Source organism: Echiichthys vipera (assembly GCF_963691815.1).
Source record: "Echiichthys vipera genome assembly, chromosome: 12".
Classification (NCBI taxonomy): domain Eukaryota; kingdom Metazoa; phylum Chordata; class Actinopteri; order Perciformes; family Trachinidae; genus Echiichthys; species Echiichthys vipera.
This window is the reverse complement of record NC_139837.1, coordinates 304,543-318,716: the sequence shown is the minus strand read 5'-3', so window position 1 is coordinate 318,716 and position 14,174 is coordinate 304,543. Positions and strand designations below refer to the sequence as shown.

At 52.5% G+C, this 14,174-nt stretch overlaps 2 protein-coding genes across 2 annotated transcripts in view; both read right to left on the bottom strand.

Moving 5' to 3' along the window:
- Positions 1-2,151: 2,151 nt before the first annotated feature.
- Positions 2,152-10,325, bottom strand: dact1 (dishevelled-binding antagonist of beta-catenin 1). The gene is made up of 4 exons (XM_083924231.1): positions 9,788-10,325; positions 5,854-5,983; positions 5,661-5,774; positions 2,152-4,439 (listed from the first exon to the last, which is right to left on the bottom strand). The coding sequence occupies exons 1-4, from the start codon at positions 10,034-10,036 to the stop codon at positions 2,479-2,481; spliced, it is 2,454 nt and encodes an 817-aa protein (XP_083780357.1). The 5' UTR covers positions 10,037-10,325; the 3' UTR covers positions 2,152-2,478.
- Positions 10,122-14,174, bottom strand: part of kiaa0586 (KIAA0586 ortholog) — a gene marked incomplete at both ends in the record, with an annotated part of 23,778 nt that continues 19,725 nt past the window's right edge. The window contains one exon of the mRNA XM_083924516.1: positions 10,122-10,406. Within this exon, the coding sequence (XP_083780642.1) occupies positions 10,122-10,406 (285 nt within the window). The remainder of the gene's footprint in view (positions 10,407-14,174) is intronic.

Here is a 14,174-nt window from a genome sequence, read left to right as displayed (position 1 = left end):
GGTGGTTGTTGCTAAGACCAGGCTACGTGTGGTGGTCGTTGCTAACACCAGGCTACGTGTGGTGGTTGTTGCTAACACCAGGCTACGTGAGCTGGTTGTTGCTAACACCAGGCTACGTGTGGTGGCTGTTGCTAAGACCAGGCTACGTGTGCTGGTTGTTGCTAACACCAGGCTACGTGTGGTGGCTGTTGCTAACACCAGGCTACGTGTGGTGGTTGTTGCTAACACCAGGCTACGTGTGGTGGTTGTTGCTAAGACCAGGCTACGTGTGGTGGTTGTTGCTAAGACCAGGCTACATGTGATGTCGTTGCTAACACCAGGCTACGTGTGGTGGTTGTTGCTAAGACCAGGCTACGTGTGGTGGTTGTTGCTAAGACCAGGCTTCATGTGGTGGCTGTTGCTAACACCAGGCTACATGTGATGTCGTTGCTAACACCAAGCTACGTGTGGTGGTTGTTGCTAAGACCAGGCTACGTGTGGTGGTTGTTGCTAAGACCAGGCTACGTGTGGTGGTCGTTGCTAACACCAGGCTACGTGTGGTGGTCGTTGCTAACACCAGTTTACGTGTGATGTCGTTGCTAACACCAGGCTACGTGTGATGTCGTTGCTAACACCAGGCTACGTTCGTGGTCGTTGGTTTAAAAGCGTTTCAGTTTATTTCACATCGTTTCAGATTCTTCAAAAAACATTTTCTTTAAAAAGTTTTGACACAAAAATCAGTTCAGTCACGGCGGCCATGTTGTTTTTACATTTGTCAGAACGTTCGAGTTGAAACAAAAACAGGAAGTGACATAAAAAGCTGTTGAACGTTTAAACATCGGTTTCTGAATGCAAACCAAAACTGCAGCGTGACGTAACAACCGTACGTAACCACGGCAACAGGCGTGAGCGCAGAAGCGTTACATGAGGCGGCGTCAGAAACAAACCAAGCAAATATATTAGTTTTAAATATTTTTCATAAAAACACGAGTGAGAGAAAGAAGCGTTTACGTTTAAATACAAACACGTTCAGAGCGCCGCAGGGATGAGTCAGCGTTTCTGCACTTCCTGTCCCCTCGTCTCAAACCAGGTCCGTGTTCGTACCAATACAACGGAGACCATGCTAACGTCAGGCTAATGCTAACCTCAGGGTGATGCAAACTTCAGTTTGATGCTAACTTCAGTTTGATGCTAACTTCAGGGTGATGCTAACTTCAGGGATGCTAACTTCAGTTCGGTGCTAACTTCAGTTCAATGCTAACTTCAGGCTGATGCTAACTTCAGTTTGATGCTAACTTCAGGGATGCTAACTTCAGGCTAATGCTAACCTCAGGCTGATGCTAACTTCAGTTTGATGCTAACTTCAGGTAGATGCTAACTTCAGGGTGATGCTAACTTCAGTGTTGCTAACTTCTGGTTGGTGCTAACTTCAGTTTGGTGCTAACTTCAGTTCGATGCTAACTTCAGGCTGATGCTAACTTCAGTTTGATGCTAACTTCAGGCTAATGCTAACAGACACGTCACCCCTGCGGCGTTCTGACAGAACCGTCTAAAGAACCATTTGTGGAACCTCCTCCAGACTTGGTCCAGAGACGCTGGATTAGGATTAACCCCAGCGTCTGAACCCCGTCAGGGGGCAGAGCCGGACCGGACTCACCTCCTCAGGGGCCCGGCTCAGACCCACAGGCCCCCCCACAGGGGCCCGGGGGAGGTCCTGGTGTCTCGCCTCAGGCCCACAGGAAACCGATCTGATTGGCTGAAACAGGAGGCTTCTCATTGGCTGCTCGTCAGAAACACTTTATGGTTTATTATTATTTTCATTTTTATAAGAAAAGAGTTTTTAAAAGTGTGCAAACGTCTTTAAGTGTTTCCTGTTTGGGCGGCCATTTTGTACCGTGTGCTCGCCGCGTTTACCCAGAATCCACCTGAACAGCAGCGTCCTGACGTCCGTGCCGCGGGATTCAAACACTTTAAACTTTTTACATGTTGAGAAATCAGGACCCACCAGAACCAGAACCACCAGAACCAGAACCACCGGATCCACCAGAACCTGAACCAGAACCAGAACCAGAACCACCGGATCCACCAGAACCTGAACCAGAACCAGAACCAGAACCACCGGATCCACACGCCGGTGGATCCGGTGGTTCTGGTTCTGGTTCTGACGCAGGAGCTCGTGAGACTAAAGTCAAAGTTTCTTCTTGTTCCCGTTTTCACTTTAAGCACCAAAGGGAACGAGAAGGGAAGGCAACATGTCGCCATGACGACCACGGCACCGGCGGTTCTGATGGACCCGACCCGTGAAGGCGTCAGACGTGCGTCAGGATCTGAAGCATTCAGACAAAAGCTTCCTTAAAAAGTTTCACACATGCGTTTGTAAAGATGGACGCCGGCTCGCCGTCGTCTCTCGGTGATAGAAAAGTGTTTGTAAGTTCGTACCACGCCGCTCCGGCCCGCCCACAGCACGAGGCGCCCCGCCGGGTCCGGTCCGGTCCGGCCTCACACCGTGGTCATGAGTTTGAGCGGGCCCGACCTGGACCTGAGCATCTTCTTCTTCAGGGTGTGAGAGGCCTTGATCTTGACGAAGGCCTTCGCCTGCGCCGTGGTCATCTCCTGCCCCGCCGCCCTCGCCGCTAGCTGGCTCCGCCCCCTGCCGCCCGCCCCCCCGGCCCCGCCTCCTCCGCTCTCCTCGGTGTCGCTCGTGGCGGTGCTCTCCTCCACGTCCTCGTCGGCGCTGGACTCGCTGTCTCCGAAGCGGTTGGCGGTGTAGTTGGACCTCTCGTCCTCGCTGGTGTCTGCGATGGTGGAGTGGAAGAGCGACGCGCACTCGGCCGAATACTCCGAGTCGCTTCTCGCCACGACGGCGTACGGGCTCAGCTGCTCGGCGGGCGGGAGGAGCACCGGGCGGCTCAACGGCTCCTGCCTCTGCCGCAGCGGCGTGCGCCTGAACGCCTCATCGTACGGAACCTCCACGATCGCACGTAAGCGCCGGTACTCGTGGCGCTTGTGCTTCGGTTTGGCAACGACCACGACCTGATCGCGCCCGTGCTGATGGTGCTGATGGTGACCGTGATGGTGGTGGCTGTTCCCATGGTGACGGGACGCACCTGAGCGCACACTGCTCAGCGCTGACGCGGCGTGTTTGTCCAGGACTCGGCCTTCTGGGATGGACGCCGGGAGCCGCCTGCCCCTGGACCCGGACCCGCCCGCCGCTCTCTTGGACACTTTGCCGTCCTCCAGCGGACGGGACTTTTTGGCACCGGGCCGGTGTCGGGGTTTGTCGCCTCGTGTCTCTGAGGCGGGCTCGTTACGTTCGCACGCCCGGCTCGTCTTCATCGTGGCGTTGGTCTTCACCTTCACAGTCTTGACGTTCTTGCCGCCGCCCTTGCGGAGTTTGGCGTTCTGCCGCGGGGCGGGCGTGCACCTGGCGTTCACGTGACCCCCCCCTCCTGCTGCTGCGTCGTCCTGACTCTGGGAGCACGAACCCGGACTGGAGACCTCCGGCCCGGACCGCTCGACCCCCTCTGTCGGGGCCGTGTGGGGGAGCAGCTCCTGGTCGGAACAGCAGCTCCACTGCTGGGTCTCTTTGGGGGCGGGGTTTGACCCGGGACCGCCCGGCGCCCGTTGGTCCACAGGCCGAGCAGCTGTGGACGCCACAGGGGGGGGCAGGAGCTTCGTGCTCGGATCCACGTCCTTGTTGGGGGCGGGACCAAAGAGGTTCTGGAGGTTGTTCATATTGGCGGCGGTCTGCACCGCGTCCCCGGGGCCATCAGGGCAAACGTGGCGCTCCGGCCCCTCAGGTCGACCCTCCACAGACCGCTGCCTCAGAGGACACGAGGCGGCGCCCTCTCCGGCCGGCCGGGGCGGTCTGAGCTCAGACCCCCTCAGAGTCCCCGACCCCTGCCTCACACACAGACCGGCCTGCCTCAGGAGGCTCTTTGACGGGTCCGTGCTGATGCTGGTCCTGGGTCTGCTGGTCCTGACGGGCAGAGCCCTCCGCTGCAGCAGAGCCAGGATGTAACTGTCCAGCTGCTTCTGAGAGGAAGAGGAGGAGGAGGAGGAGGAGGAGGAGGAGGAGGAGGAGGAGGAGGAGGCGGTCGGCCAAGAGGAGCTGTGAGGCACAAGAGGAGCAGGTTCTGGTTTGAGTCCCTCAGCCCCAGCCTCGTCTCTGCAGGGACCCCCGTGACCCCCGTGACCCCCGTGACCCGGCGTCTGCAGGAAGACGGGGCTCTGGACAGCGACGGCGTGCAGCGGGCTCGGGTAGCGGTAAACGTCGCTGCCGTTCGGGGCCATCAGGTCGCAGTGGAACCTGGACCTGGGGTCACCGGAGGATGGCGAGGAGAGGGGGTCCGGGGCGGCGGCGTGAGGGGCCGAGAGCGAGCGGCGGACCGTGCCACAGGTGGACCCGTCATCGCAGAGGCCTCCGAGCACACGGTCACACTCCAGACACCCGGCGAGCTCTGAGGGGGACACACACACACACACACACACACACACAGACACACACACAGACACACACACACACACACACACACACACAGAGACACACACACACACACACACACACACACACACACACACACACACACACAGAGACAGGGCATCAAACCGGGGAAGAGGAGCTGCGTCTGTTTTTACTCGTTTACACTGAACATCAATAAATACGTTAAACACACGACGGAGAAGAGACTCAGGATCGTTTCAGCGCTGACCTGTGTGTGTGTGTGTGTGTGTGTGTGTGTGTGTGTGTGCGCTGTAGCATACAGCCTCACACACACACACACACAGTCTGAAACATAAACAGTGCGCTGACTCGGTGTTTCCTAAAGTCAACAGCTGACACAGGAAGTGCACGCATACACAGGAAGTGCACGCTGACACAGGAAGTGCACGCTGACACAGGAAGTGCACGCTGACACAGGAAGTGCACGCTGAGCGTCGTGGAACTTTAAACTGAACTCTCTGAGCTCAACAGCTGGAAATGAAATAACGACGAGATCTGAGATCCGTACGGGTCAGAACCGGTACTGGGGGGGGGGGGGGGGGGGGGGGGGAGGGAGGAGGGGGGTGTGCATGTTTCTCTGTTTCTTTCTCTTTAGTGGAATTTCTTCGTCTGCAGTTCATGTTCACGGCTCAGCTAACAAAGCTAATGTAGCATTAGCATGGCTAAGCTAATGGAGATCAGTAACAACGAGACTGTTTGTCTGAAGTGACACACACACACACACACACACACACACACTCTCTCACTCTCACACACACACACACACACACACACACACACTCTCACACACACACACACGTGTGTGTTTTTTTGGGTGTGTTCATGCGTCTTATCAGATAATCCACAACAGATGTTGCAGAGCCTGCACAGAAAGTACATCCTCGTCAGCTGTGTGTGTGTGTGTGTGTGTGTGTGTGTGTGTGTGTGCTTCTGTGTGTGGCTCGGCGTGCCGCGGTGTGGCGCGCCGTGATGTGGCGTGCTGTGTTGTGCCGTGGCGTGCTGTGCCGTGGTGTGGCGTGCTGTGTCATGGCGTGCTGTGTTGTGTCATGGCGTGCTGTGCCGTGGCGTGGCGTGTCGTGACGTGCTGCGATGTGACGTGCTGTGGTGTGTCATGGCGTGCTGTGGCGTGGCGTGCTGTGGCGTGGCGTGCCGTGTCATGGCGTGCTGCGTACCGTACCTGCAGACGGGCGGCGTCCTTCAGCGTCGGCCGTGGAGCAGAAACACTCGCTGAAGACGGAGTTGGACGAGTTGGACAGAGACACGGACGCGGCGTCGCTCAGCTCGTAGAAACCTGAGACAGAGACCAGAACATGAGGTCCAGACCCGCTCTGCTGACGCAGGGGCGACCCGTGAGGACGGCGTCCCGGTACCTGAGCTGGGCCGGCTGTCCGTCTCCAGCGGGTCCTGAGGCGCCTCGGAGTCCAGCCGCAGGTCGCTGATCTGCCGGTCCAGGTCCTGCAGCTGACCCAGGAGCCCGGCGTCCCTCCTCCTCAGGCAGTTCTGAGGACACACGACAGGTCATCAGGTTCTGTTCTGTGGTTCTGACCCGAGAGGAAACAGAACCACAACAAACACCAGGGAAACAGGAGCTCCGGTCACATACAGACGAGGGTTCTGACACGGGTCCTGGGCCTGGACCTGGGCCGGGCCTGTTCCAACGCTAAACCGGCTGAGACAAACCCGGGTACTGGACCCGCCCTTAAACCTGCTCTGAACACAGATCCAGAACCTTCAGAACCTCCAGAACCAGAAAGTGTTTCTGGTTCTGGAGGTTCAGGTTTTCCCTGAGGGGGGGTCTGTAACCTGGACCACACTCACTGTGAGTCCGGACCTCGACCCCCTGATCTGGAGTTTCAGCCCCTGTACGTTTAAGCGCTGAACGCGAATGAGGAGCATTTAAAGAGAAGACGGCGTCCGTGATGAAGGCGTGCAGCTGTGAGGCGTTCACAGACGCCGTCACATGACCCCACATGTTTGTGACACATTCCTCCAGCGTCACGCTTCCTGAACGCTCCACGCCGTTTGTGTCTGCACACGAATGAACTCTGGGAAAACAGATCTGACGTGACCTCTGACCTCTGACCCCAGTGTCTGCAGCTCCAGGCTCAGAGACGAGCAACAGGAGTGTGTGTGTGTTAAAGTGTCCTCTAGGAGCATAAACGTGTGTTAAAGTGTCCTCTAGGAGCATAAACGTGTGTTAAAGTGTCCTCTAGGAGCATAAACGTGTGTTAAAGTGTCCTCTAGGAGCATAAACGTGTGCTAAAGTGTCCTCTAGGAGCATAAACGTGTGTTAAAGTGTCCTCTAGGAGCATAAACGTGTGCTAAAGTGTCCTCTAGGAGCATAAACGTGTGTTAAAGTGTCCTCTAGGAGCATAAACGTGTGCTAAAGTGTCCTCTAGGAGCATAAACGTGTGTTAAAGTGTCCTCTAGGAGGATAAACGTGTGTTAAAGTGTCCTCTAGGAGCCTAAACGTGTTTTAAAGTGTCCTCTAGGAGCATAAACGTGTGTTAAAGTGTCCTCTAGGAGCATAAACGTGTGTTAAAGTGTCCTCTAGGAGCATAAACGTGTGTTAAAGTGTCCTCTAGGTGCATAAACGTGTGTTAAAGTGTCCTCTAGGAGCATAAACGTGTGTTAAAGTGTCCTCTAGGAGCATAAACGTGTGCTAAAGTGTCCTCTAGGAGCATAAACGTGTGCTAAAGTGTCCTCTAGGAGCATAAACGTGTGTTAAAGTGTCCTCTAGGAGCATAAACGTGTGTTAAAGTGTCCTCTAGGAGCATAATCGTGTGTTAAAGTGTCCTCTAGGAGCATAAACGTGTGTTAAAGTGTCCTCTAGGAGCATTAACGTGTGTTAAAGTGTCCTCTAGGAGCATAAACGTGTGTTAAAGTGTCCTCTAGGAGCATAAACGTGTGTTAAAGTGTCCTCTAGGAGCATAAACGTGTGTTAAAGTGTCCTCTAGGAGCATAAACGTGTGTTAAAGTGTCCTCTAGGAGCCTAAACGTGTGTTAAAGTGTCCTCTAGGAGCATAAACGTGTGTTAAAGTGTCCTCTAGGAGCATAAACGTGTGTTAAAGTGTCCTCTAGGAGCCTAAACGTGTGCTAAAGTGTCCTCTAGGAGCATAAACGTGTGTTAAAGTGTCCTCTAGGAGCATAAACGTGTGTTAAAGTGTCCTCTAGGAGCATAAACGTGTGTTAAAGTGTCCTCTAGGTGCATAAACGTGTGTTAAAGTGTCCTCTAGGAGCATAAACGTGTGTTAAAGTGTCCTCTAGGAGCATAAACGTGTGTTAAAGTGTCCTCTAGGAGCATAAACGTGTGTTAAAGTGTCCTCTAGGAGCATAAACGTGTGTTAAAGTGTCCTCTAGGAGCATAAACGTGTGTTAAAGTGTCCTCTAGGAGCATAAACGTGTGCTAAAGTGTCCTCTAGGAGCATAAACGTGTGTTAAAGTGTCCTCTAGGAGCATAAACGTGTGCTAAAGTGTCCTCTAGGAGCATAAACGTGTGTTAAAGTGTCCTCTAGGAGCATAAACGTGTGTTAAAGTGTCCTCTAGGAGCATAAACGTGTGTTAAAGTGTCCTCTAGGAGCATAAACGTGTGTTAAAGTGTCCTCTAGGAGCATAAACGCCGCTGTGGGGTGATGTCATCAGTGACCAGCTGTAATCGGGTCACGTTTAAAGACGTGAGCAGAGAAACGTGCAGCGTCCCAGGACGGCGCCCTGAGGGACGCCCCAGTTAAACGGCCTCAGCGGCGTCTGTGTGTGAACGCCGCTTTAACTGGAAACACTCAGGTTTATTATCTCAGCCTGCAGTCAGTGAAACTCCCAGCATCCTCTCTGAGCGGCGGGGGGGCATGACTGTGGTCACACACACACACACACACACACACACACACACACACACACACACACACACACACACAGACACACACACAGACACACACACAGACACACACACAGACACACACACACACACACACACACACACAGAGGAAGTGAAGCTGAGCTCCAGGACTCGGTGCTGCTTTCATGTTCTGGAGAAGAATCAGAAAAACGAGACTCCAGCTGTGAAAATGAACCCTGAATTAAAGAGTTATTAACGTCCTCCAGCGTCTCTCTGCACCATCATCATCAATAATCCAGCAGAGACGCTAACAGGACGTGGCTAACAGTGGTTAGCTCGGGGCAGCACGGTGAAGGCATTCAAAGGTCTTTTTTAACCACTAATGCTGCTGAAAATAACAGCAAACCTCTGCAGCAGCATGAGAAGAGTCCCTACACACACAACAAAGCATCATCAGCGTAGTTAGTGAAGCCAGAGTTCATTAAAGAGGGTTAAAGTGTCCTCTAGGTGCATAAACGTGTGCTAAAGTGTCCTCTAGGAGCATAAACGTGTGTTAAAGTGTCCTCTAGGAGCATAAACGTGTGCTAAAGTGTCCTCTAGGAGCATAAACGTGTGTTAAAGTGTCCTCTAGGAGCATAAACGTGTTAAAGTGTCCTCTAGGAGCATAAACGTGTGCTAAAGTGTCCTCTAGGAGCATAAACGTGTGTTAAAGTGTCCTCTAGGAGCATAAACGTGTGTTAAAGTGTCCTCTAGGAGCATAAACGTGTGTTAAAGTGTCCTCTAGGAGCATAAACGTGTGCTAAAGTGTCCTCTAGGAGCAGAAACGTGTGCTAAAGTGTCCTCTAGGAGCATAAACGTGTGCTAAAGTGTCCTCTAGGAGCATAAACGTGTGCTAAAGTGTAGGAGCATAAACGTGTGTTAAAGTGAACTCTAGGAGCATAAACGTGTGTTAAAGTGTCCTCTAGGACCATAAACGTGTGTTAAAGTGTCCTCTAGGAGCATAAACGTGTGCTAAAGTGTCCTCTAGGAGCATAAACGTGTGTTAAAGTGTCCTCTAGGAGCATAAACGTGTGCTAAAGTGTCCTCTAGGAGCATAAACGTGTGTTAAAGTGTCCTCTAGGAGCATAAACGTGTGTTAAAGTGTCCTCTAGGAGCATAAACGTGTGTTAAAGTGTCCTCTAGGAGCATAAACGTGTGCTAAAGTGTCCTCTAGGAGCATAAACGTGTGCTAAAGTGTCCTCTAGGAGCATAAACGTGAGCTAAAGTGAACTCTAGGAGAACGCTGTTTTCGCCCCTGCCCTTCTAAAACCCTGTGCAGCCCCTGTCCTGTGTGTTGGGTCTGAAGACAACAACAACAACAACAACAACAACAACAACAACAACACTGTGACGGACTTGACCCCTGACCTGTGACGTCACAGCACACCTGAGTCGGCCGGGTCAGAGGTCAGCGCGCGGGCAGCACCTACCAGCTGTTTCCGGAGCAGCAGGATGTTCTCCTCCAGGAGCCGCTCCTCACACTTCAGCCGCGGCTCCCGGAGCTCCAGCGCGGCCCGGACCAGCCCCTCCTGCCGCTGCCGCAGGAGCTCCAGCTCCCCGAGCCCGGACGCGGCGGCCTCCCGCCGCTCACGCCGCTCCCGCACCGAGCGCTGCCGCTCCGCCGCCTCCGCGGCAGCAGCGGCGGCTCTGTCCCGCCCGCAGGCTCCGGACAGCGGCATGTCCGCCTCTCGCTCCCCGCTGACCGGCCTCAGGCTCCGGAGGCTCCGGGCAGCATCGTGAGGGGACACCGATGACCCGGTTTAGTTAACCCGGGTCAGAGTGGATACAGTCGGGCTCCTCTGCAGCTCCGGTATCAACCGGTGGTGTCCCGGTGAAAGTAGTCCGCTGAGTGAGTCCCGGTGCGGTCAGGGAGCTCCCAGCATGCCCCGGGGCGCCGCGGTGAGTGGATCCGTCAGACAGCAGCTGAGGGTCGGCCTGGGCTCCGTCCTGCTGCCGCTCCTGCCGCTGCTCCGTCCGGACTGACGGGACCGAGCACCGGCCGCTGCACGGAGGCACCGGGGCCGCGGAGCCCCGCCCCTCCGCGTGACGCTGCAGGAATGCACACACGCGCTTCCTGAAGTCGCCTTCAAAATAAAAGCGTGAAGATAAAACAAGTGAAAAAATAAAAGAACATGAGAAAAATGTGACAAACATAAAAAATTAAATATCAGAAGCTTTTTTTACTTATTTATTATTTAACTTATGTCATTATTATATTTATTATTACACTTTTATTTAATATTTTATCTCTTTATATTTATATATTGATTTTTAATTTATTTTATTTGTCTTTTTTATTATTTCCACATTTAATTATTTATTTTTCTTTGTTGATTTAATTTGTAATAATTTATGTTTTTATTATTTCCACATTTATTTGATCCCCGTGATTTATTTTAATTATTCTTTTGTTTCTCTTTATATTTCCCTCTTTATTCATTAATTTATCTGTTTTTATTATAATTAATTATTTTATTTATCTTTATATTTTCCTTTAGATATATTGTTGTTTTTATTTGTGTATTTTTATTATTTAAATATTTGTTGGTCTTTGAAACTCAACACTGATTATTAAATTATTTTTATTTTGTTTTTATTCATAAAAAAATAAAAATCTTCGTCATAAACTTTTTGTCATTTTCAGTTTTTAATAATTTCATCAGCAACAAAAACAAATATTATTTTGAAGGGCAGATGGACACAACTTCCGGTGTGATCGTGTTGATTTGTGTGAACTTTAGGCCCCGCCCCCTGAAGCCCTGCTCCTTCAAAATAAAATAATGTTCAGAATAATTAAAATATAATTAAATAATAAAAAACATTTTAATTTTTCTCATCAAAGAAATATTAAAAACATTTTCTTTTATTATAAAAGAATAAAAATAAAATAACTTCATTTGTTTTTTAATGAGAAAAACATCAAAGATTTTATTTTGTTAGTTTCTTTGTTTTTAATGTTTTTGTTTTTCAGATTCTGTGAAAAAAGACAAAAATAAAAACAACAGAGACGAAGAAAAAGCTTTAGATCAAACACACACACACACACACACACACACACACACACACACACAGACACACACACACAGACACACACACACAGAGACACACACACACACACAGACACACACACACACATACACAGAGACACACACACACAGAGGCACACACACACACAGAGAGAGAGACACACACACACACAGACACACACACACACACACAGAGAGACACACACACACACACACACACAGAGACACACACACACACACACACAGAGACACACACACACACACAGAGACACACACAGACACACAGACAGACACACACACACACACACACACAGACACACGCACACACACACACACAGAGACACACACAGACACACAGACAGACACACACACACACACACACAGAGACACACACACACACACAGACACACAGACAGACACACACACACACACACACACAGACACACGCACACACACACACACAGAGACACACACAGAGACACACACAGACAGACACACACACACACACACACACAGAGACACACACACACACACACGCTTCCACCCATGTTTTATTCATCATGTCATTATAAATGAAGAACAATCAGTGTTCCAGAGAAGAGCAGGTGTGTGTGTGTGTGTGTGAGTCTGTGTGTGTGTGTGTATGTGTGTGTGTGTGTCTCTGTGTGTGTGTGTGTGTGAGTCTGTGTGTGTGTGTGTGAGTCTGTGTGTGTGTGTGTGTGAGTCTGTATGTGTGTGTGTGTGAGTCTGTGTGTGTGTGTGTATGTGTGTGTGTGTGTCTCTGTGTGTGTGTGTGTGTGAGTCTGTGTGTGTGTGTGTGAGTCTGTGTGTGTCTGTGTGTGTGTGTGTCTCTGTGTGTGTGTGTGTGTGTGTGTGTGTGTATCTGTGTGTGTGTGTGTGTGTGTGAGATCAGCTGATCGCCCAGAGCTTCATTAAACCTGAGCAGAGTTTAATCTTTCATCGGAGAACATTGATCTCAGACACACACACACACACACACACACACACACACACATACACACACACACACACACATACACACACAAACACACACACACATACACACACACACACACACAGACACAGACACACACACACACACACACAGTTGGAGAAGGCCCATGACCGGGTCCTGGAGATACTGTGGGAGGTGCTGGGGGAGTCTGGGGTGAGGGGGTCACTTCTGAGGGGGTCCAGTCTCTGTACCCCCAAAGAGAGAGCTGAGTCCGGATCCTGGGCAGTGAGTCGGAGTGGTTCCCGGTGGGGGTCTCCTCCTCCAGGGGGGCACTCTGTCACCAGTCCTGTTTGTGGTTTTCATGGACAGGATATGGAGGCGTAGTGGTGGTGGGGAGGGGCTGCAGGTGGGTGGTCTGAGGATCTGGTCTCTGACGTGGTCCTGATGGCGTCGTGGGTCAGGGACCTTCAGCACTCACTGGATCGGTTCACAGCCGAGTGTGAAACGGCCGGGATGAGGATCAGCACCTCTGAATCTGAGGCCGTGGCTCTCAGCAGGAAACCGCTGGATTGTTCCTCCCTCGGCACTGTCCCAGACATCCACCAGTGTGTCAGAGACGTGTGGACCAGGACCAGGACCAGGACCAGGAGCAGGACGGCCCCTCCAGACCCATAGCTTTCAGCATGTGTGGATGCAGCTCATGGATCCTGGGGCTTTGCCTCTGTGGACTTGTTTCCTTCCTCAGTGACTTCTGTCAGAGATGTTGACGATGATCCCCATCAGCCTCCAGCTCTGCCTCTACAAAAGAGGGCGTGTTGGGCCCATTCAGGACTTCCTCAGAGTCCTTCCACCGCCCCATGACCTCATCAGCTGAGGGCACCAGCGTCCCGTCCTTACTGTCAACAGCTGGGACGGTTCCCTGTGTCCCCCTCCTGAGGTGCTGAATGGTGGTCCAGAAGCACCTCGGTGCCCCCCAAAGTCCTTCTCCAGGACTTGTGTGAACTCCTCCCACACCCGCTGCTTTGCCTCTGACCCAGCAGAGGCTGCAGCCCTTCAGACCTGTGGGGACCTCAGAACCACCTCCGGAGTCTTCTGGGAGACCAGATCCTGAAGGCCTCCTTCTTCAGGGGGACCCCTGACCCCCGGGGTCCACCACGGTGCTCCAGGGTCCCCGCCCCTTGAGGCCCCTGAGACCTTGAGGCCACAGCTCACCGCTGCAGCTTCAGCAGTGGAAGCTTTGAACATCGCCCGCTCCGGTTCGATGCCCCCAACCTCCACAGGGACGCCAGAAAAGCTCCTCCGGAGGTGTGAGCTGAAGGTCTCTGGGACAGGGGCCTCCTCCAGACGGTCCCAGTTCACCCGCACTACTGGTTTGGGTTTACCCGGTGTGTCCAGAACCTTCCCCGTCCTCTGACCCACTCATCCCCAGATGGTGATCAGCTGACAGCTCTGCCCCTCTCTTCACCCGAGTGTCCAAAACATCCGGCCTCAGATCAGATGAGACCATCACAGACTGGATCCTGGACCTTTGGCCTAGTGTGCTCTGGAACCAGGTCCACTTCTGAGCCTCCTTCTGTTCCAACATGGTGTTTGTTAAAGAGGATCCAGGACCAGCACACAAGTCTAACACCAGACGCTGGGGTTTAGATCAGGGAGGCCGTTCCTCCCAATCAGCCTCTCCAGGTGTCTCCATCGTTGCCCACGTGGGCGTTGAAGTCTCCCAGCAGGACTCTGGAGTCCCCTACTGGAGCCCCATGCAGGACTCCATTCAGGGTCTCCAAGAAGGCCCCAGACTCTGAACTGCTGTTCGCTGCATCTGCACCAACAACAGTCAGA